The sequence below is a fragment of the Arachis duranensis genome, chromosome 1 (genome assembly GCF_000817695.3).
Source record: "Arachis duranensis cultivar V14167 chromosome 1, aradu.V14167.gnm2.J7QH, whole genome shotgun sequence".
Classification (NCBI taxonomy): domain Eukaryota; kingdom Viridiplantae; phylum Streptophyta; class Magnoliopsida; order Fabales; family Fabaceae; genus Arachis; species Arachis duranensis.
In genome coordinates, this window is record NC_029772.3 from 91,123,437 (window position 1) to 91,146,323 (window position 22,887).

General features: G+C 32.0%; 3 protein-coding genes across 4 annotated transcripts; 1 reads left to right on the forward strand and 2 right to left on the reverse strand.

The window, feature by feature from the left end:
* Positions 1 to 7,342: 7,342 nt before the first annotated feature.
* LOC107459710 (uncharacterized) lies at positions 7,343 to 9,180 on the forward strand. Its single transcript, XM_016077943.3, has 5 exons — positions 7,343 to 7,669; positions 7,818 to 7,979; positions 8,222 to 8,317; positions 8,407 to 8,527; positions 8,825 to 9,180. The coding sequence occupies exons 1-5, from the start codon at positions 7,364 to 7,366 to the stop codon at positions 8,986 to 8,988; spliced, it is 849 nt and encodes a 282-aa protein (XP_015933429.1). The 5' UTR covers positions 7,343 to 7,363; the 3' UTR covers positions 8,989 to 9,180.
* An 11-nt stretch (positions 9,181 to 9,191) lies between these two features.
* Positions 9,192 to 12,332, reverse strand: LOC107459694 (mannosyltransferase APTG1). 2 transcript variants are annotated; one of them, XM_016077921.3, is made up of 9 exons: positions 12,055 to 12,332; positions 11,845 to 11,962; positions 11,353 to 11,457; positions 10,934 to 11,217; positions 10,422 to 10,703; positions 10,128 to 10,329; positions 9,874 to 10,025; positions 9,621 to 9,783; positions 9,192 to 9,518 (listed from the first exon to the last, which is right to left on the reverse strand). In XM_016077921.3, the coding sequence occupies exons 1-9, from the start codon at positions 12,273 to 12,275 to the stop codon at positions 9,435 to 9,437; spliced, it is 1,611 nt and encodes a 536-aa protein (XP_015933407.1). In that variant the 5' UTR covers positions 12,276 to 12,332; the 3' UTR covers positions 9,192 to 9,434. The 2 variants fall into 2 exon arrangements, with proteins under 2 accessions (XP_015933407.1, XP_020999746.1); XM_021144087.2 differs by having other exon boundaries at positions 11,885 to 11,962; positions 12,055 to 12,117.
* Positions 12,333 to 13,153: 821 nt separating this feature from the next.
* On the reverse strand, positions 13,154 to 16,290 carry LOC107459704 (VAN3-binding protein). The gene is made up of 8 exons (XM_016077934.3): positions 16,034 to 16,290; positions 15,864 to 15,938; positions 15,714 to 15,782; positions 14,955 to 15,351; positions 14,360 to 14,545; positions 14,228 to 14,277; positions 13,951 to 13,999; positions 13,154 to 13,863 (listed from the first exon to the last, which is right to left on the reverse strand). The coding sequence occupies exons 1-8, from the start codon at positions 16,211 to 16,213 to the stop codon at positions 13,652 to 13,654; spliced, it is 1,218 nt and encodes a 405-aa protein (XP_015933420.1). The 5' UTR covers positions 16,214 to 16,290; the 3' UTR covers positions 13,154 to 13,651.
* Between the last annotated feature and the right edge of the window lie 6,597 nt (positions 16,291 to 22,887).

Sequence of the window (22,887 nt, forward strand, 5' to 3'; positions counted from 1 at the left end):
TGAAAAAATACTAATTAAATTTAATTTATCTAATTAAATAAAGTTAAAAGTAAAAAGTTTTGGTTGATTTTGGTTTCTAAGTTTGCTTACTAAATTTTTTCTGCATTTAAAAATATTGATATGGTTAAATATTAATAGAGTGTTGTTTAATAGATGAAATATTATTTGTGTTGGATAATTTATAAGTACTAAAAATATTAAATTTATAAGAAATATCTTGACATAATCAAAAATTGATGTGGATGATAAATTGAATCTAACAAGAAAAGATATTAAATCGAGTTTTATGACAATACTAAGCATCTCATGATAACACTATATGTTATGTTCTTATATATATTCAATAAAAAATATTTTCAATTGGTTCTAAATTATCTATTTTTAAATTAATTTTTCGCTAATTTCATAATCATTCACCTTTTTATAGAACCCGCTCAAGTCTAAAACCAATTTTTCTATTATTTTCTATTTACCTTTTCTAACACTATATTAGAGATGGGAGATTCTTTTGAATATGAAAAACATGCCATGATGAAAAATTATTTGTAGGCTAATTTTCTTTGTATATACATATTTGTTGTTAAATAGTGCATTATATTATTTGGAGCTTGATTTATATAATTAATATAATTATCATGTAATAAAAAATATAAAAAATTAGCAGAAGTCTAAGTCGAATGTGTCAAGATTCAAGCTCAGAGTATTGACCTACCATCAATTGATAAGGACTTGATTTATGAGAGAGTATGTGGTGGCTTAAGGAAAAATTGAGTTTATGTAAAAGGGGTATTTTTCTTTAATTCTATTAAGTCTATAATTACTTTCGTTTATTTTATATCTAAAAGATCACTATCTAAAAATTATACTCTCATTCTTAATTTATAGATACAGATTTATAATCTCAATAAAAAGTTTTTATTGTGTGTTACTCAACATATAAATGAGTGTATTAGTAAGTTATTAGATACATAATTGATTTTTTTAAAAAAGACTCACATGAAGTTAAGATAGACAGTTGGAGAGACTAAAAAGATAAAGCTAAAACAAAAAAAATGAAATAAGACTTATGTTAGTTATTACAAGAAGGTTAGAGTATCAAATAATTCTAGTGTTGTTTCACTATCATTCCGTCACTCTTAATATCTTTGAATGAGTACTATGATAATGAAGAGGATAAAAATAACACTAAAAATTATAACTTATGTTTTTAATATAATTGAACATTATGTATCAATAAATTTGTGTTTAAATGTTAAATTGACTTACTTATTTTTAGTACTTTATTCTTAATTTAATAATATGATAAATTTATTTATCTTTATAAATGTTTTAATACAAGTTTGATTTTAACTGAAAATTAGATAAAAAATTATTTTAATTAAATTTATATTTATTTTATATGAAAATAAGTTTATTTTGTGATAGAAAAATAAAGAAAAAACATGCTTTACCTCATTAACGAATAAAAAGAATTATAAATGCTTTTTTATACTATAATTACCGATAAAAAAAATTTTGTACGCTTTTAGTGAAATAGACGAGATGAATCAGGTGATTATCAAAAAAAATAATCTGTCGATAACAAAAAAAAAATTTTTTTTGATCCATTTAATTTTTGGTTTCTGAATCCAGAATCTTTCCTCCTAGTCCAAGATTAGCTCTAACTGCCATTGCAAAGCTCTCTCCAGATTGTCTAGTTTCTTGTTTCTTCCTTAAGAGGCACACTTTTGTATTTCCTCAATTACAATCATAGGTTGTCTTTTTCTTTTAAAGATATCCCAGAAACCTCTTTTCTCCAAATTCAATGTTATTATTCTTTAGCCGTTGCACCTTCTAAACATAATTATTATGCCCCTCCCAACTTTCATCTTAAAATATTATCAAAGTTGTTAGTAATTGAGAATTAAGTTAGTAATAACTAATAACTAATAGTTAATAGATATATATTTATAAGATTAGTTAGTAATATTCCTATAAAATAAAGTGACTCTTGTATCATGTAGCAACTTTAATACAATAACTTTATATATAATATTATCTTCTTATTATACTTTTTTTTTTAGAATTTTAATATGGTATTAGAGCCATGATATCCTCTTTAAGAAGGATAAATCATTAGTTTTTTGGTGAAAAAATCACCATCCTTCTTCTTCAAACCCAAATAATTAATCCCAATGTCTTCTTTCTCTCTAATGGTAAAATCATCTTCTAACATAGCACAAGATCCCAATAGTCCTTTTTATATTCATTCTACTGAAAATTCAACCTTTATCCTTGTCACTCTTATGCTTAGTGGCAATACCTATCACTCTTGTGTCGATCCTTTTCTATAGCCATTATCCTAAAACAAATATGGCTTTCTCATTGGCTCTATTCCTTCTGTTTTAAACTAATAATCCTCTGTTTTCAATATGAGAGCTCACGGATGAGATTTTGCGCCGATTTAGAATCTCTCAAAATAAGAATCACTTCTTCAGTAGCATAGTCTAAATTGACAATTAAATCCCATAAATCAAAGTTTAAATTCAAATAAAAATAACCGAGAGTACTTAAATTTCGAGTCATTCTTCTTAGGAACTAGTGACCACAAGCGCACAATTTTGGTTGTGAGAATCAATGGTTGTTTTCAAAAACGAGGCGAACAATTAAAAGAAATAAAGAATAATCAAAATTGTAATTAATAAACTAATAAAGGAATTAAATAACTATCTATGTAATATGGACAAGTAAATCATTAAAATAATAAAATGTGGTTCAAAACATAAATGAAACCTTGATTTGGGATGAGTTATAGAATTCCTTCCATGCCATAACCACAACTATGATAATTATGATGGATTAATCCCACCTAATCATCCCTTAACATCGAAGAGCAAGTCAAGTGAGTATAATTGTTATTAATCCATAAATTCTAGCTAACTTACTAATTACCTTGGTAAAAAACTAGCGTTAGTGGAAACAATAACAACTAACAACCCAAGAATTATCACTAAATGTCGAACATTATGACTCTAGTATTCCATATATTCATTTCCCCAAGTCAAGGAGTGAAATTCTATTCCATAATCAAAATTGACATTTCATCAAACACATGATAGGCATAATCATAAAATATGACAAAGTTGAGAAAATGATAAAAATTATGAATCATAAATGATCAAAATCAACACTAGTAACTCAAACAAACATATAATAACAAAAAATCATGAAGTCCATCAACTAGAATTCAAAATTGCAAAAAGCATATATGTATTGATAAAGGAAATTAAAATAGGAGAAAGTGTAGAACATGTAGTGTAATAAAAGAGAAAATTAAAGAAATACTTACGATAAAAATAGCTAAAATCCAAGACCAAAATTGGAGAATGTAAACTTGTAACATAAACCATAATTAAACCTAAGATAAATGGAGAGAAAACCTAAGCTAAACTAACCTAAAAACTATCTAAGTGTATTATATGGAGTATGTTATGAGTTGGTATCTTGTATGGTTGCTAGTCCCTCCTTTATAAGCTTCAAATCTTTCAGAAATGGGCTAAAAAGCTTCCCGAAACGCAAGCCACATGACTTTTAATGAAGTCACGCGTTGGTATTTGTGCGTTGATGATTGGATTTTTGATGGTATAGAATTTCACAAATGAATTCTCGTTGCAAGTATAGTTTCTAAACCAATCACTAATCCTTTCATTCAAAAAGTTGTTTGTCACTAAAACAAACCCCTAAAATTTATAAACCGAAGTATTCAAACCTCGGGTCGTTCTCCCTAGGAATTACAATAAAGTGTCTTGTTATTGGTTATGAGTTATTTTGGGGTTTTGGATAAGAAGCATGAAAAGTAAATGGCAATGAAAATAAACTAACAACTATAAAAGGCTCTTGGCAAGGTATGAAAATTAGAAGTCCTATCCTAGTTATCCTTCTCAATTGTGATGAGAATTTTTCATTACTACCACTTAGTTAACCTCTAACCATGGAGGAAAGTCAAGTGGATGAATCAATTTGATTCCTCAAGTCATAATCAACTCCTAAAGGAAAGACTAGCTTTAGAGGCATTCAAATCAATTAGCAACTTCTAATTATCAATCACAAAGGAATTAGATAACTCAAGAGTCACTAATTACTCTACCTAGGCCAAGAGGAACAAAATCTATACTATATCTAGAAGAGGCATTTCAACAAACACATAAAAGGCAATAAAAGTAAACAACATAAATTGCAAGAATTAAAGAGAGATCTAACTACAAAGGCAAGAGATCAACAATAGAAAAGCAAAGAAGAACAATTATTATGAATTACCTCTTATTGAATTGAAAAATGAGTTGGATTGGGCCCACAAGGCTTTAGAATTCGCTGGCCACGTTTTGCTTTAAGTGAACCAGGTGGCAGCAACGGTCCGTGCGCGTACTATGCGTGTGCGTGCCACCATACGTGTAACAACTATGGCAAATCTTATATCGTTTCGAAACCCCGGATGTTAGCTTTCTAACCCAACTGGAACCGCATCATTTGGACCTCTATAGCTCAAGTTATGGTCGTTTAAGTGCGAAGAGGTCGGCTTGACAGCTTTCCGGTTCTTTCATTTCTTCATGAGTTCTCCAACTTTTCATGCTTCTTTCATCATTTCCTTGATCCAATCTTTGCCTCCTAAACCTTAAATCACTTAACAAACATATCAAGGCATCTAATGGAATCAAGGTGAATTAAATTTATTTATTTTAAGTCCTAAAAAGCATGTTTTCACTCTTAAGCACAATTAAAGGAGAAGTTATAAAATCATGCTATTTCAATGGATAAATGTGGGTAAAAGGTCATAAAATCCCCTAAATCAAGCACAAGATAAACCCTACAAATGGGGTTTATCATGCGTACGCACACTTGCTGATTTTCTCTTGTGCGTAGGCACATGTATTTGACTGTGTGCTTCTCCTTTATTTTCTTCATTTTTTCTCCCAATTGCATGCTTCTCTTCCACTTTTATCAAGCCATTACAACCTATTACACCTGAAATTACTCATCAAAAATATCAAGGCATCGAATGGAATGAAACTGTAATAAAATTGATCAAATTAAGTACAAAATAGCATGTTCTCACAATTGGACATAATTTAGAGAGAAAACACAAAAGCATGCTATTTAGATGAATAAATGAGGGTTTATATGATGAAATCTACTCAATTCAATCCAAAATTTATCGTCAAATATGAATTCATCAAGAGCGTTGCAATAACCTGATGTTGTCTTGGCTATTTCATTCCCTCTCTCCCTCTGTTTCCCAATTATGGTCATTGAGAGGTGAAACGCGCCTCTCAAAGTTTGTTGTCACCATCACTTCTTTTTCGTTCCTTTTTCTGCTTCTTCCTCTGTCAAGAACCACCCCATGTCTGCACCTTTTCTCCCTCTCTTTATCTATCCATTCAGCTCGCTGTCGGTCACCTTATGCCATCGCGGCGTCCTCGACGTCTTATTTCTTCTCTCTTCTTTTTCTTCCTGCTCCTCCCTGATTACCTCACTCCTGTCTCACTCTCAAACACATAACCAGGGCAGTAGTTTTGTTTCTTCTTTCCGTCATAATCAGAATCGCTAGCCTGTGATACACGCGACTTCCTTCTTCCTCTGCGTCACCGCGCCACACGCGTCTTCTTCATCTGCGTCACCGCATGCCGCTCACGTCTTCCCCTAACTAGAGCAGAAGTCTTGTTCCTCCTTTTCGTCATGACAGGCCTACGTCACACCTCTCTCTTCTTTTGTCTTTCTTTGCATCGTGCTACACGCCTCTTCTTCTGTGTTACCGCGCTGCACGCCTCGTCCTCAACCATCTCATCAAAACTGATCCACGTTAGGATTATTGACATCTTCCATCCACCAGTTTGCGAGGACCTATTAAAATATTATTAGAACTGTTATTAGTTGGGAGTTAAGTTAGTAATAGCTAGTAGTTAATAGATGGATATTTATGAGATTAGTTGGTAATATCCCTATAAATAAAATAACTTTTGTATCATGTAACAATTTCAATACAACAACTTCATATACAATATTATCTTCTTATTATGCTCTTCTACCAGAAATTTAACACATCCATCACTCGATCAAAATTATCATGCATCGTTCAGAAGGACTCAAATATACAGGGCGTGTTCACCAAATCCCTCATGTCTGCAATCTGCATTACACAATCCTTTATCTAATCTTTCGAAAATCATGTCTCTGCCTTCTTTCTAAACTCCACGCTAGGTAAATCCAGAGCTCTTAATTTCCAATTCAACTATATTACAATGAGATATCCAATTCGCAAACTCCAAGCATTTTTTAGGATTTGTTGGAATTCCCTCTTTCTTCTCAGACGAAGTAGTAATCTTATTGAAATCACTAATAATAAACCAAGCTCCATGCACGCCCCTTACTAGATTCAAGATCATTTGCCACGCCTCTTTTTTCTCTTCTTGTCTAGGACTTACGTAAACTATGGTTAGACTCCGAGGTCTCTACCATCTTCTTCTACTTCCACATTTTTAAGAGCTTGTTTAGAAAGTTAAGAATCAGAATACATTTAGGAATTAAATTCTTTTCCATATTTTAGAACAAACAAAAGTTAATAATTTTAGAGTAATGCTACGTATATACAAAAATCAGCTATTAAAATCAGTCACCAGTATAAAATACATGTTAGAATATAACTATACATTGAAAATAAATTAAACCACACATGTATTTATATACAAATACACTGGTGTCTAATTTTAGTGACTAATTTTAGTATATAAATAATATTTTTGATAATTTTAATTCCAATTAGAATTTTAATTCTTTCATTTACTCTATTTATAGATTAGATTATTTTTTGGCTAATTTTTAATTTCATTCTCATGGTTATAGTTTTAAAATTAAAAAATCCAAAATATCTTACAAAAATATTTAATCTTTTTTTAGTTAAAGACAAATTAGTAAAAATCAAAATCAATAAAAATTTAATTTTATCAAAGTGAGTTTCCACCTTTTTTTTTTTTTTGGTTTACACCAGGGTATCCATCAGGCCGGAAGTCCAATGACTAATCCCTCGGGTACTGCAGAGGCACACAAAGTGGGCGACCCTCCCAAGTAAGCAAGCTCCATTCCCATCCTCCAGTGAGTTTCCACCTTTTTACCTCTCTTTTAAATTGAAAGGAAGTTGGGCTTGAGCAAGAAGAGCATGAAATTTGTTTGTTGTTGAACCCAAAATTTTGGTAATGCTAGAGAGACTAGTCCATAAAAAAAAAATGAAAAAGCCCAAAGTGAACAGAGAGATACAGAATGTGTGAGAGGCTGAGGGCAGGGGAAGATCAATAAAGAAAATAGTTTTGGATAATTCAGAAAAAGAATAGCAATGACTCCTCTTTCTTCTTCTTCTTCTTCTTCCTCTCTTCCCTTTCCAATTCCAATTCACCCTCATTCTTCTTCTTCTTCTTCTTCTTCTTCTTCTTCTTTCATATACTATTTCCCTGTTTTCTCTAACGTCAGGACACAAATCCAATGCTCTGCTTCAACCACCGACGTCTGTACTCAATCTCCAAAAATCGACACCTCCCTACTCACCATCGCCGAGTCCTTCTACGAGGATGAGCTTTGGGCCGCCGCCTCCCTCCGCGTCCGTTCCTTCAACCGCTTCCACCCTGACACCTTTGGCCTCCAAGTGAGCCCTTCCCCCCTTTTCTTTTCTTTGCTTATTAAAATGAAGTGATTCTAGCTTCAAGTACTGCTTTTGGTTACCAATTTGCAAAAGGGTGTTCTGCTTTTAGATAAAAGAGTGAACTTTTCAGCTAGTTGTTAACTTCTGTTAGGATCACAGAAAGTACTTGGCTGAGCGCGAGTTCGAAGCACTTAAGGAGCGTGTTTCTGGGAAAAGACTCGGCTTTAGGAGAGTCTCTTGCATCAATGCTTCCCTTCCCATGTCTCATATATTGAGCCTCTCCCTCTCCGATGATTTTTGCTCTTCATGTAAGGTTTGTTTATTCCCTGAATTCATTCATTTTATTGGACCTTTTCTTCACATATGCCGCTTTTTTTCATTATTATAATTATAGTTAAGTGTATGTATAGATGCGCCAACTTCAGTCAGACCAAGTAAATTGCCACATGCCTGCATGTGAAAATATCTCTTCATTTATGTCCTTGTAGATCCGTTTATTGGTTTTATGCAACTTGTTTCATGATAAAATCAGTAATGTTTTAGTTGAATTTGTAGTTTTCTGATGGTGGAGAAGACCGGGTTGTGGTTGGCACTCTTGACCTTAATCAGTGCTTGAGCCTTCCAGATGAAATTTCAGGGACAAAGCCAGAGGTATTTATTGCTTCTCCTAGATTTATAAATCAATGTATACGCATGTTTTTCTTTGTGTTAGCTTGACTTGGATGCTGCGTCATTGTCAGTTAAATGAACCAGATATCACAAGGGCATACCTTAGCAATGTATGTGTTGCAGAAGAGTTGCACAGAAATGGATTGGGGTATGCACTTCTTGAAAAATCAAAGTTAGTTGCCTATGATTGGGGTAAGATATAACAGCAATTTTCACCACTTCATGAGCAAAATTAATTTACTGTGATTACTAGCTGTGCTTAATCTGTGTTCAAGTGTTAACCGGGTTTTTCGTATTCTTGATTGTGGTCTATTGCTTTCTCGATTGTAGCAATGTATGTTGGCATATTCTTCTAGTTACACTATTTTCCTCTCTATTTTTTCATTCGAGTGTGGATGACCTTATGCTATATTGGGCATTCGCTAGTAGACCAAAAAGGTATGATACCTGAGGTTATTAGAAGTTAATTTCTTTCTGTCTTTGTCTCAGGCATAACAGATTTGTACGTCCATGTTGCTGTTGACAATGAACCAGCAAAGAAACTGTATACCAAGAGTGGTTTTGTCTATGAAAGTGATGAACCTGCATGGCAGGCCAGGTTTCTAGACCGACCCCGGAGGCTGCTTCTATGGAAAGGCCTGGCAATCAGCTAGTTTGACAATGTTTCCTGTATATTATGTCTCTGTAAGAGAGCATTCACTGTGTGTTTATCCAACTTGTTCAGAATATGTACACCTTAGTTCATATTATTTCTTTTTCTTTTCATTATGAACCTCAAAGTGTAAAGCATTTTGCCATTTGATATGGTTAGAAATATTTCAAGGAAAATTTGTTGATGATGGATAGATCACTACTCTTGATAACAAACTAGTCATTTTGATACATCCTCATTACACTCCTTTGAAAAACAAAACTTGAGATCATCTCTAACTGTGTTAGGGAGGAATTTACAAACTATCCAGTGCAAATTTCGGAGGCAAGAAATACACTATTGTACAAAAATTTCAAATCACAAATGTCAAAATTTTCAAGAGAAATCTGAAGAAATGACACCTTCAAGTGTATAGCGAGTCCAAAACTATGCATGACGGATAATTATTCACCGCCCTATATGGACGTAGATAACGATCGATGCTTGAAGTTCGCGATCCACCTTGAAGTGAGCATTAAAAAATCTTCTTTCCTGTTGTTAAAATACCAATATAAGCAAATGATTACAAATTACCTCAATAAATAACAAGAGAAAACTAAGCAGCAAATTTATTTACAATATTCTTATTATTACCTCTCTATAACCATATGAATTTAGTAAGTTGTTCAATTTTTGTTCTTCCGAATCAAATAAAACAATGTGGCTTGGCAGGGACATATTTTTCGCATATTCCAATAGAAATGGAACAGGATCCATCAGAAAACGGTCAGATTCATCAATAACTCCTCTCTCTTCGCTGCAAAGCACAATAAAATTAATAAGAATTATTATCTTATTTCAGTCCCAATGAAGATTACAAGCCACTCCAGGATCTTGAATTCCAAACCTTGGTGTGCAGTCCAGGAATCGCATTGGCAGGTCGTGATGCAGCAAGGAGTAGTACGGGGTGGCGTGGCAAGGAGTTAGGAATAGGATGTTTTTCACTTTCCCATCACGAGCTTCTCTGGCAAGGTGGTTCATAACATCCTCAGGTCCCCTCTGTTTCGAAAGTAAAGAATATATAAAGTATTTTTCATAGATGTTCACATCAGATCGTTAAAATAACCCCTCAATTGTAAGAATGAAGAATAGTGATAATACCTGATGAACCAAACTCATATACAGGGCCATTGGAATATTGGTAGCAAGCAAAAATATGACGGCAAGTATCAACTTCAGAGAACGTTTGGTACGCTTCTTTGGAGATTCTTTTCCTTTATAACCGGGCAAGCCAGGATCTTCTATCACAGCCAAACAATAACCAGAGAAGATCAGAGCTATGGGAAGAACGGGCAACACAAACCTGTACCTCATAGTAATTATTATCATAAACCAGTTAAAACCAACAGACCAGGTATGCATTTATATATGCATGAATAATTTTAATTGAAGTACCTGAACTCCTTGTGACCTAGTACACTGTATAAACCCATAACCCAAGCAAGAAGACATGCATATCTCCACTGTTTTGAATAAATGATACCAGCTGAGCAAAATGGTAAGAAAGAGAAGATCATCACTGGAAATCCCTGAGTGAAGTACCAGTGCCACTTGTGAGTTCCATAATAGTCTCCACCCGAAGAAAGAAAATTGAATTTTAGAAAATTAAGTGGTACTAGAATCCATGTGCCATACATGATACGATCTAATAAGCAGGTAAGTCCGAGCACCAGCATCCTGATACAAAGTAATAAAAATAATTCGCCCTAAATCAGACATCTGTCATTGACATTTGAGAGCTGAAATGTTAGATTAATGTGACTGCAGCCAATGCAACCAAATTAAGTTCCCTGGAATATATTGCTGGAATAAGAGTTCTGATAATCTAACTCAACTTGGTATTTGGATAGATATGGACGATAACACGTTATGAAATGAGAAACTCCCCCATTCGCAAGTAAACATACCCAATGGGTGCGACCTCCAAAAAAAGGAGTTTCAATTTGTTGCGCGCCTTTGAAAATTCAAGTAGGCCAACATACAGCCATATGATTGCGCTTGTTGGTCGGATCGCACAAGCTAATGCTGCCAAAACTAAACCCCACTTCCTTGAAACAGTGGAACTTCTACTAGAAGATCTCATGCAGGGCCAAAAGTATAGAGATACAACTGTAAGAACAGTCTCCAAGCTGTTTGATAGCGTGCGAACAGAACAATAGAACATAAACCAATTGGCCAACTGGGAGAAGAGCTGTACCAGAGTTAAGTTCTCTTATATAACGAGGGGAGAAAGTGTTTTCAAAGTGTTCCTATATTATAATGGCCGCATGCATTTTTAACATAAAACAGATTAATCTAGCCGTAAATATATAAAAGAAAAGGATACAGCCCATTTTGCAACATTGTCACCAAAGAGAACTGCAGAAAGTTTGTATGAGTACAAATCACCAACTGCAGCAAACACAGACTGCAGCAGCCGTGGAGCCTTCATCTAAGAAGCAAGGAACAGAGAATATAATTAGTGAAACCATATCCATAAAACGAGACAAGGAAGATACTCAAGTTTCATGAATCTTATTACAGTTAAAAAGGGGACCTATCATAGAAAACATATCAAGTTTTATGAAGTGAAGCAGAATACACGAACCACTTCATTAGCTTTTAGAACTATCACTGATTGAAAGGAATACAAAATCTCAATTATAGCAACTGCATTTTGCGTGTCAAAAGAATACAGAACCGACATAAAAACATAAAGTATGTCTCAGTTCATGTGATAGATATTTGTTAAAGATAACATCGCAAGCTTCTAAGCTAGCCTTCAATATCCAAGTGGTTTAACAAGAACATAAAAAGGATTAGAAAAAAACAAGTTTACCATAATCAAAGCGGTATCAAGATTCAGAAAGGCAAGAAACCTATAGAGCGGAACGAAGAGCACCGGGTGTAAGTAGCTTCTGATGCCCCTTTTCCATTCCCACGTTAAATGGCCGTACCTGGAATAAACCATCTCCGATCAGCACTTACGATTGGAACTGAAGAAGAAAGATGGGAAATTCAGCTCAAGAATATAAAATAAGGTACGCACCCAAACGCAATGCGATGCGCAACCTCGGGTCCCTGCCAATGTTCATCTGGATTGAAGTATGTCTGCACCAAAAGAGAGTTCAGCATTCGAAACACCAAACAAAAGAAGAACACTCGTTTCTCTGAAGAGAAGAACGACGCCGAATAATCTGATTCAGATTTGCGAGAATCTCTAGATTCGTGTTTTTGTTTATCTACGTCATTCTTGTGTCTTCGTCTCATTGCTTTGTGAATGCGAATGGTGATTCTGTTACTCTCTTTCTATTTTCTTCTCTGTTGCGTTGCAGAGAGAGAGAGAGTAGAATGACGAAGAAGAACGAGATGGGCTTATGGATCTAACCCACCCGATACAAATTGGGCCGAACATTTCTTTCAATTATGGGCTTATCACTTGAGAGGCCCGTTTGTTTCGGGCCGAACATATTTAGTTTGCATTAACATTATCTATTTAGCTAATAGAAGATTATACTACGCGTTCACTATACAATATACATATTGGAATGTAAATAAACGTAAAAATAAATTAAATTACATATACATAAATACATTGATAACTAATTTTAGTAGCTAATTTTAATGTACGAATACCATTTTTGATAAAATGATATGCTTGACATGTATGATTCATTACTTGTACTTTAATCTTTGTCTAATGGAATCAAGTGTTTTTAAAAGCGAAAAAAAAGAGAAATTAAAAAACAAAAAAGAAGTGAATGAGGTTTATTCCTTTCTCTTATCATTTTTGTTTTCTTCCTCCTGCCGTGTTCCTAACGTATCAGTTATGGGAATTGTAAGTGGGTTCTTAAGTTCTTTGGCAAGTATTCAAATTTGAGTAATAAATATCTTATATTTTAACTTTGATCCTTGTTCCTGTCCCTAAATAGGCGTCGGCAAACACATGATGAATATTTGTTTAACTTTTAATAAGGCAGTGTCCGTTTTGCTTAATAGTTAATACAGTATATTATGTTAAATATTGAGGGATAACAATCAATCAAAATTACTAAACAAACTAATATGAAGGGAGGAAGGGCATTCTTTCCTTGTAACATTTCTCAAAATCTAAGCATTTAAATAAACCTATACAAAACATATACAAATAAGAAAAAGAAAGTTTATAATTTAACAGTAGGGTCGATATTATTGAAATAGTTACAACTTACAAATACATAGAGTACAAACATGCATAAACATGGGGAGATTAATTTTTATATAGAATGGAAATGTGTTTTTTTAATGAAATTCTGGAGTCTAAAAAAATTTGACTTGAATATGGAGTATCATGAAATTGTGAAAAGCAATTTTTAAAAAGGTATTGAAATTGCTATCGACCTGTTTCAAAAAAGAGGTACAAAAACAGCCACTAACAATTTTGAGAAAAAGTAGTAAAATCACCGTTAGCAATTTCGTGATATTCCATATGTAGACAAATTTTTTAAAACTCCAGAATTAGATAAAAGTAACATCTCCAGTCCACTAAAAAAAAAAATTAAACACCCGGAAATATTTATATGGATACAAAAAAAAAAGTTAAGTACGTGGGGATAATAATAATAATAATAATATTAAATAATAATAATAATAAGATGTAATTGGATTCAGTAATATTGGAGGTCATGTTTATGATGAGCGGAGATCTTGAGCATCCGGTTGATGGTGGTGGCCCATGTCTTGTAACGACGGAAATCAGTGGCCATGTCTAGCTTGAATAATGCCCCTCCTCTTGTTGTCAGAGCTATCAGATAACACGTGTCACCATCTGCTTCTTCTGAACCTTTGTACACCTCGGCATGCATATTCACCACAATACCTAAATAAAACCCAATTATATATGCTTACTCTCCCTAAACACACCAATAAACCAAATTAGTAACAAAGGAAAAAGAAAGGTACTTACTCTCTTTCTTGCTTTTAAATAGATTATGCTTCCTCATGATAAGTACAACCTGTGGTGACCATCATAAAACACAACTATTATTAAGCTCAAGTTCAATTATTAAAGTTGGAATTTGAGGTCCAGTCGACTTCACGTGAAGTTGATACTTGAGAGCGTTAGATGATTTGACTAAATTTTCATCTAACGGTTCTTAGACATCAACTTCACGTTAAACCAATTTCACTTGAGCCTTTACCTTATTAAAAACCCTAAAAATTTAGTTTATTTAAGTAAGTACCTTGGCTCTACCGTCTAGAATCACAGAAACTGATCTGGGCATGTACTTCCCTGTTTAGAGAAAATAGTAAATCAGAATTTAGGTGATTTACATTTACATTTAATTAGGTATGTTAAGTATTAATTAATGTACCTTGTGGTGACTCCACATATAGCTCAGCACCCTGCGCAAGAATATATCTGCCCTTGTCGAAATCAAAATTGAAGTCGTCGTGGTTGTTGTTGTTGTCTTCAATAGGCAAGACTGGGGCTCCCCCACTAGGTCTGTTATTATTGTTGCATCCTATTCTTGCTTTTAGTGTTGCTGCTCCTTTTAGTGCTGTCAAACACTTTAATGTTTTAGTGATGGATATACTGTAAGTACATAGCATATGGCCACCAAACGCTATCAGACATATACATATATATCACATATGAAAAGGAAGTAACGTTTTTCATTTTCGCCTCATTCATCTGTTTCCTTTTTGTTGGGATCAAGCGGTACCATTGTGCTACAAATAGACCTAAAAAGTCACCTCACCTTCCACACATACTAAGTACTACCACATCTTTTTTCTTTTGCTCCACCAATTTTTTACATCTTTGTTTGCGCTCCAATTAAATAATCAAATATTTGTATGCCACATATAAAAATTTAATATTATAGATCTACTTTATTCCATATAAATTTATTCATCTATGCAGTTATTTTCATGTGAAGTTAATAATGAGAGAAAAGAGATAGATACATGTAGCGGCAGCAGCAGTGAAAGTAAGGATATCAGTGGTGGAAGTGGCAGTGATGGCAGAGGTAATGACATTGGAGAGTTGTTGTTTGTTAGCACCCATGGCCTCAGCTACTTTTGCACACTGCGATGCCACCAATGCAGCCGCAGATGCTATGGCTGCTTCCCTCTCTTCCTTATTGACTTTGGACTCATCATCATCATCATCTTTATTTTCCTTCTTATTATTGTTGTCAGCTGCAATGGCAGCAAGAGCGGCGGCAACACCTGCGATGGATACTGCTGCATGCACCTCTGCCCTTTGTAACCTCTGCTCCTCTTTCCTCTTCTGCTTTATCTCCTTAAACCATTTCTTTATTGACACACTCTTCAAAGGCGCCACCATTTCCTTCCATGGCATCTGCATATATATACAACTTAATTATTAGTATATATTACCGGAAGAATTTTAAGTGTACTAAGTATAAGTATACTGCAGTTCCAATAATTTTAATCATTAATCTAAATTATACCAGTTAAGATTACTGAAATGTCGGTATTTTAGATAAATTAAATATATATTATTAAAAAAATATTTAAAAGTTATCAAAATTTATTATTTTTTTGTTATTATTTAATTATTAATTTAATTTTTTAGTTTAATTTTTTAAATATAATAATCTAATAACATACATTTAAACATTATTAATAATTAGTTGATAATCAAAAACAATAAATTTTAATGATTCTCTAGCATTGTTCGTATTGATATTAGATACATACCCATTTCTTGCGGAAACAAGTGTTGTAGTTCAGTTCAGGATGCATGGCTTGCTGCATCCGTAACCATGACTGACAAAACCAAAATTAAACATGTTATTAATCACATATATGAGTATGATGAATACGATAGAAATGAGTGATAGTTGTTACCTTGACATCATTATTGGAGTTCCATGGTGGAAGAGACATGAAATCTGGACCATCCATCTTAGCACAATTTTCCATCTAACAAGTTGAATTTTACAAACATTATTATTATTATTATTAAGCTAATTAATCTGGAATGTTGAAAAATAAGAATAATTAAGTAGTAAAGTGACCTTGTTGGGGGAAGGTAGATCGAGAGGAAGAGGATCCAATTGAAGGTGAGGGGGAGGAGGGGCAAGAGCTTGTACGGCAAAGTTGCACCATGCAAGTGAAAGGAAATCCATTGTCTCAGGATGTGCATCTGAAACTGATAAACTCAAATCCGAATTACCACTACTCATTCTCATGCTCATAACTTCTGATCTCTGATGAATATCACAGTATTCAACAGAAGAAGAAGAAGAAAAAAAAAGAGTAAACTTGAGATTCGTGGTCTCAATTCAGAATATAGGGCATGCATGCATATGCTTCTATATTTATACACCACCCATTTCACTTATGAATGAATAAATAATTAAATCATTATTTCCCTGTAATCATTTCAAGCCACACTGTTTCTTCCCAAAAAAATAATAAACAAGTAAAAAAGCATCGAAAGTGAAGCACTTGTTTTTTCTGCCTATTTTTGAAAATGATTTTTTTAATTAAAATATTAATATATATTATGATGAATTATTTAATTATTTTCACGTGAATATTATTTTAGATATATTATTGCAAATAATTAGACGACAAAAAATCTTTTATGTCCAAAAGTTTACAATTGGAGAAAAGTACATTCAACTTCATCTGAAGTTGATAATTTTAGATGAAAAATTAGTCAAATCAATTAAATCATCTAACGATTTTCAGTTATCAACTCTACGTGAAGCAACTGCACCTTAAGTTTTCACCTTAAAAATTATACATCTAAACATTATAATTGTTGATTATTATTGTTAAAGAATATTTGAAAAATAATAATATTCGTTAATTATCGTTTATTTTATTTTATATTTTTTTATATACATAAAATTATGAATATTAAATTAAATAAGATAATTTTATGATATTATTTCTCTAGTATATAACCGAGTATTATTTCTCTAATTTTATGTTTATTCAAGCATAACGCATTTAGTGATCTTATTACATCCAACTGTGCACAATAAATTTTAGAGTGCTTTATACGTAATGAAGAATTGAAGATACATATATAGCGAAAGAGGACATAAAGAAAACGTTATTATTTGCTTGATTTTCAATGATCCCCTGAGTGCTGACCCACTATGAGGAAATTTCGAATCAGAACAACCAAAGGGTGGTTCAGATATTTTAGATCAACCCACCATGCATCAACAAATAACAAAAACTATGCATATAAATATCCAACCAAGTGGGAAAATAGAACTATTTCAATAATATTATTATTTCTTGATGATATATATTTTAAATATATCTTTATTATTTAATTAACTATTTTCTTCGTATATAGCTAATTAAATAGTTAATAGATTTCTCTTAAAAAAAAGCTACAATTTTTTGGATTCTGCTAGGAAGACAATTAATAGACTATTTATACAATGTGTATAATAGACTGTTGAGTTACAAAATGAACATCCTCCATACTATCTAGAATAATCATCCGAGTACTAGAGATAATAAACATCTTCCCAAAAGATTAAACTGATTTTGGGGTTCACCAAAGATTAAACTTTTGACCTTTCAGATCTAACGCTCTAATACCATGTCATGATATCATCCATCCCAAAAGTTTCGGTTAATGAAAAAATGTAACACTAATAGTTATATCTCTAATACTCCATAAACCTCCATTATACACATTGTACAAGTATTTTATTGGTTCCTTATACTTTTCCTATCTTTATGAAAAAAACTAATCAAAAGAAACAAGACATAAATAAGTTAAAATGTCAATAAATCCTTTCACTTTGAGGAAACAATAACACATGTAACAGTGAAAAGTTTGTGAGAAGAGTACGATAGATATTATTAGTATATTACATGGAGAAAGGGCTTTACACTTTTTGATGATTGTATATATATGTTTAGTATATGTTAAGTTGATAAACCCAAGGGGCCTAACAAAATTAGGTTTTAAGAGACAAGGCCGCAAGATTCGACTAACATGCACACATGCATAGCCATAATAGAACAATGTGGATGGCATACCCTTTTTCTTTTGGGATCTTTAAACGAAAGCCAAATATCAGAGACTACAGCTATCTACTTAAGGCTATGCATGATGCATTTTTCATATGATAACAACTAAAAGCAACTTGCCAGAGGACCAAATGCTTTTCACAAGGTCCACCACATTAACACACATTCTGAATAACAAAATAGAATGCATTATATACCTACCATGCTTAGCTTATGGGCCAATTAAGTATTGTTGTGATCATGGAAAGGAGCTAGACATGCATGATTATTATTCACATTAATTAATGCAACTTGATAAGCTAAGCATCATTGTGTTTAAACCCTTTTATTTCTCATTACATTAATGAAGCGTTTGATTATTAGCATCCATGCGTAGCTTTCTAAATTTATTAAATAAGTAAATAAAACCGATGAACATACATTATCTTTTTATGTTCTCTTATTAGAAAGCTAAGATTATATAAAGCTAGTAATCTTATTTATTCTATGGCAATTATTATGGCATATATAAGACCTTTCATAGGGATGCATGCTGATTAGGTTCATGTCACTAGCAAACACGCTTGTACATCGTATTAGATGCTATGAACCAGTTTTTTTTTTCATACAAACATTACAAGAATATAAATCTTTTAAAATGATGTGATTTTATTCTAATATTATAGAATTATGATAAAAAAATTTATAAAAAGATTATCAAAAACAAAAGTCTTTATCGACTAATAAAAAAATTAAGATTTATGTAGATTAAAAAATAATAAAATTTTTAATTATTATTTTTAGAATTTATTGTTTTGATAATAATTTATTTTAACATTTATTATCTAAAATTTAAAAGAATTTAATTTATATACATTTATATTTGATCAGATATTAAATTTGTTACACAAATAAAAATAATTAATATTCATGTTTGTTATTTAAAAATAATATATATTTTTCTATATATAAAAGTATAATTAGATATTAGTATAAAAAATTTATAGTGATAGTTATAGAAATAATTTTTTGAAAGAGTAACGTATCATTTTTATCCTCAACGTTTGGGGTAAGTTTTAAATTTATCCCTAACGTTTCAATCGTCCTAAATAGTAAATTAATTTTTTGAAAGAGTAAAGTATCGTTTTTGAAACGTTAGGGACTTAAATAGGACGATTGAAAGGTTAGGGAACAACTTTGGGACTTACCCCAAACGTTGGAGACAAAAATAATACTTTACTCTTTTTGAAATAATTGAATCTTGATTCTAATTATTAATCATAACATAATATTTTCTCCAAATTATATGTAATAAATATTAAAAAAAATAAAAAGATAAATTAAAAAAGATAAATGGTGAAAGTTTAAAACTAAGTAAAAAAGACTAAAAAAATATGAATATAATATATTCTTATTGTTGTTGTCGTCGTCTATATAACCTTCGATGTACGGCTTGTATGCAGGCTAGCCCGCCCTACTCCTCAAAAAATCCGATAGTTGGCGGGCTACTCTGACCTGATTCATCTGCTAAAGTGATCTCGAATTTCTACTCCATCCTACTTAATAATTGATTGGCGGTCCGGCCATTAAACTCACTAATTTTTTTTCTTTTTACATATAATTTTGCAAACATTTTACTAAATTGATCATTTCTAAGTTCATAAATAATAAAATATTTATACTTTTAAATTTTTAATAAAAATAATTATAACTAAATATTTTGTAATAAAATAATTCAATAAATATTGACTAAAATATTTAATTAAATATTATTTAAATTTTTAAGCAATTAAACAGTGTTCAAATTGTATCTTAAAATAAAATGAACAAACATTTTAAAACCAAGCATAAAAATGAGTGTTTCTGCGTAGGAAGATAAAAAAAATTGTATTATTAAGACTATTTATATTATTAAGAGGACACACAAAAATTGTCTGACCATCCATCAATAAAAATTAGCTGGAGAGACTAAAAAAGAATATATTTGATCGACCTATAAAAAGTAACTAATTTCGCTATTTAGTGTCTTTAAGGATATTATGAATATTTTTTCTTTTATAAAAAGTATGCAGTGATATAGCTAAATTCAAAAGTACGAATTCATGGAATGGACAAGTGTGTAGGAAAACTACACCATGCACCTCGTCGGGCCATGAAATGTGGAAGTTGAAGGATTCCAATTTCCTCCCACTCTCCCAAAGCATTTACAGAAAACAAACAACCACATGCCCAACTTGGCAACCTTCGCTTGCATCTATATTTTTTTTCTTCTTTATTTTCGTGCACAATACTACTTTTGGAAACAAAAAAAAAACACGCTCCTATCAGGGACGGTTCTATTTGTATTTGTGTAGCCGTTAGAGCACTACAATTTAATATTTAAATTTGATTTTACCATAATTTTTTACTCAATTTTATTTTAATATTTAATAATTAATTTGAGAATTTTATATTAAATGTTCGTTATAATGATTAATTCTCAAAATTAAATATTTTTTAAATTGACGCAAAAAAATATTATTTATCTATTCGTAGCTTTTCTTTTAAAATTAGTTTTTTTCGTAATATGCATTAATTAAATAAATTTTTTTAATTATTGATATATCATTAAGAGTTAAATATATGTGACAAAAAGTTTTAAATAAGTGTTTAGTGACCTATAAAAGGAGATATTTTTTTATTGTATTATCAAAAAAATATTATTCAATAATCTTTTAAAAATATAAACCTAAAAAATTAGAATTATATGTTATTATTTAAATTATTATTTTAGTATTTTAATTTGTTAATTAAATATTTTAAAATTAATCATATTTTATAATAATAAAATATAATTATAATATACAATAATTATGTTACATATACATAAAAAATAATTATCTATATAAAATATATATTAAAAATAAATTAAATAATATAAGGTTAAGTACTGAAATTGTCCCTAAGGTCTGGGGTGAAAATCAAAATCGTCCCGACCTTTTTTTATTATTAAAATCATTCTCAACGTTACAAAACGTTATAAAATCATCATTTTTACTAATTTCAACATTTTTTTGGACGATTTTACCCTTAAAAATTTAAAAAAAGGCTTCAAAAGTTGGATTCCACCAGTCACCAGATCCGTCCTCTTTTCCACGCCATACTCCCTCACTTCCTTCAAAAGCCAGTGCGCACAGGGGAGGGAGACCGTCGCGCTTTCGTCGCCGTTCCTCGCCGCCTCGCCACCTCCGCCTCCGCCTCGCAACCTCGCCGCCTCTGCCATCTGCATCTGCTTTCTTGCTTTCTTGCTTTTTTGTTTTCTGTTTATACTTTTTTATTTGGTGTTGTTTTGTGTTGTTGCTGTTGTTTGGGGTTCTTGGTGTTGGTGTTGGTGGTGGTGTTTGTGTTGGTGGTGGTGGTGGTGGTGGTGGTGGTTGTGGTGGTATGGTGTTGTTGCTGTTGTTTGATGTTCTTGGTGTTGGTGTTGGTGGTGGTGTTAGTGGTGGTTTTGGTGTTAGTGGTGGTGTTGGTGGTAATGTTGGCCGGTGGCAGTGGAGGTGGTGGGGTGAGAAAGGTGAAGAGAAGAATGATGATTATGAGGGCATTTTGGTCTAAGAATTCGGGGAAGGATGATTTTAAAGAGTTTTTGAATGTTGAGGATGATTTTAATAACGAAAGAAGGTCAGGGATGATTTTGATTTTGACCCAAAACATTAGGGACGAAAACAATACTTAACCCAATATTATATATTTATACATAAATATATAATAAATAATTTAATACTTAATTTTTTATATACACATAATATTTTTTAAAAAAATTATTAACATGTTATATATTTTGTTCTGACTATTAAAATTTTTTGTATTCCTCATTATCTTCCATAATCAATATGAGACCATATATATGGTTTAATTAGTTTTATAATGTGTGTAATTATTTTGTTTTTAAGTTAAAAGAGAAATTCAAATTCAAAATCTCATAAAAAGATTATATTATTTGAATTATAGTTGGTTGATTTTATAAGATGTGTACCTATTTATATGAATAACTACTTGTGTATTTAGTGTGTATATGATAAATGTGCTATATTAATTTATCCAATAACATCTGCCGTGTCACTAACTTTGAGGTAAGAGGGATAAATTAATAAACACAATAATATGTATTGGAATTTTATATTTTATATGTTATTTAATTTGTTAATATATGTTTCCGCTATAATTAGGATTACTTGGTATCATTTATATTTATATAGTATATTAGTGTATTTATTATAAAATTTTATACTTTTATTATTTTGATTTTTTAGTACATATATATATTTTTTTACATTGTATTTTTTAATAACAATCTAAATAATATACTTTTCAAATTATTCTCTTATTTCTAATATGGTATCAATAGCATATGTTCTTTTTTTTCATGAATATTTGTTCATAACCTCTTGATTTTATCTTTCGGCAATATTCTTTGGTCTCGTTTTTTGATCATTTTTCGACGCTTTGATTTGTCACCATCGTTATCACCGTTTTTGTCTTGTCACTGCGAGTTCAACAAGCCCAGCCCCGTTGCCAGCAACAGCCAGATGCGTCGCTGCAAGATTGCTGCCCGCTTCCACCGTTTTTCTTCTCCAGACGTCTCTAGCACCGTTTGATCTTCAGCAATGATCAACTACGGTCTAGAGTGTGTCACATGTCGCAGAAGCAGCGCCTCCTAGTGACCCGCAAGCCAAACCGTCCTTAACCTGACCCGGACCGCTTCGTGCCCCGCGTTCCACCCTCGCGGACTCAGTGTTAACGTGGCTACCTTCTCCACTCAACTGTTGCCATGGGTCGACCCTCCCACCCAACTCGGACCGCTTCGTGACCCGCGTGCCACCCTCGTTGACTCAGCGTTGATGTG

What these genes read in the sequence shown, in the direction of transcription:
- LOC107459710 (XM_016077943.3), top strand. Translation starts at nt 7,364, where the DNA reads ATGACTCCTCTTTCTTCTTCTTCTTCTTCTTCCTCTCTTCCCTTTCCA. An exon ending in TTTCAGGGACAAAGCCAGAG is followed by an intron (nt 8,318 to 8,406) that starts GTATTTATTGCT and finishes CGTCATTGTCAG; the next exon opens with TTAAATGAACCAGATATCAC. An exon ending in GTTAGTTGCCTATGATTGGG is followed by an intron (nt 8,528 to 8,824) that starts GTAAGATATAAC and finishes TCTTTGTCTCAG; the next exon opens with GCATAACAGATTTGTACGTC.
- LOC107459694 (XM_016077921.3), bottom strand. Translation starts at nt 12,275, where the DNA reads ATGAGACGAAGACACAAGAATGACGTAGATAAACAAAAACACGAATCT. An exon ending in ATATGAGTTTGGTTCATCAG is followed by an intron (nt 10,026 to 10,127) that starts GTATTATCACTA and finishes CTTTCGAAACAG; the next exon opens with AGGGGACCTGAGGATGTTAT. An exon ending in TTCCTGGACTGCACACCAAG is followed by an intron (nt 9,784 to 9,873) that starts GTTTGGAATTCA and finishes TGTGCTTTGCAG; the next exon opens with CGAAGAGAGAGGAGTTATTG.
- LOC107459704 (XM_016077934.3), bottom strand. Translation starts at nt 16,213, where the DNA reads ATGAGCATGAGAATGAGTAGTGGTAATTCGGATTTGAGTTTATCAGTT. An exon ending in CTTGTTTCCGCAAGAAATGG is followed by an intron (nt 15,352 to 15,713) that starts GTATGTATCTAA and finishes ATATATATGCAG; the next exon opens with ATGCCATGGAAGGAAATGGT. An exon ending in ATATGTGGAGTCACCACAAG is followed by an intron (nt 14,278 to 14,359) that starts GTACATTAATTA and finishes TTCTCTAAACAG; the next exon opens with GGAAGTACATGCCCAGATCA.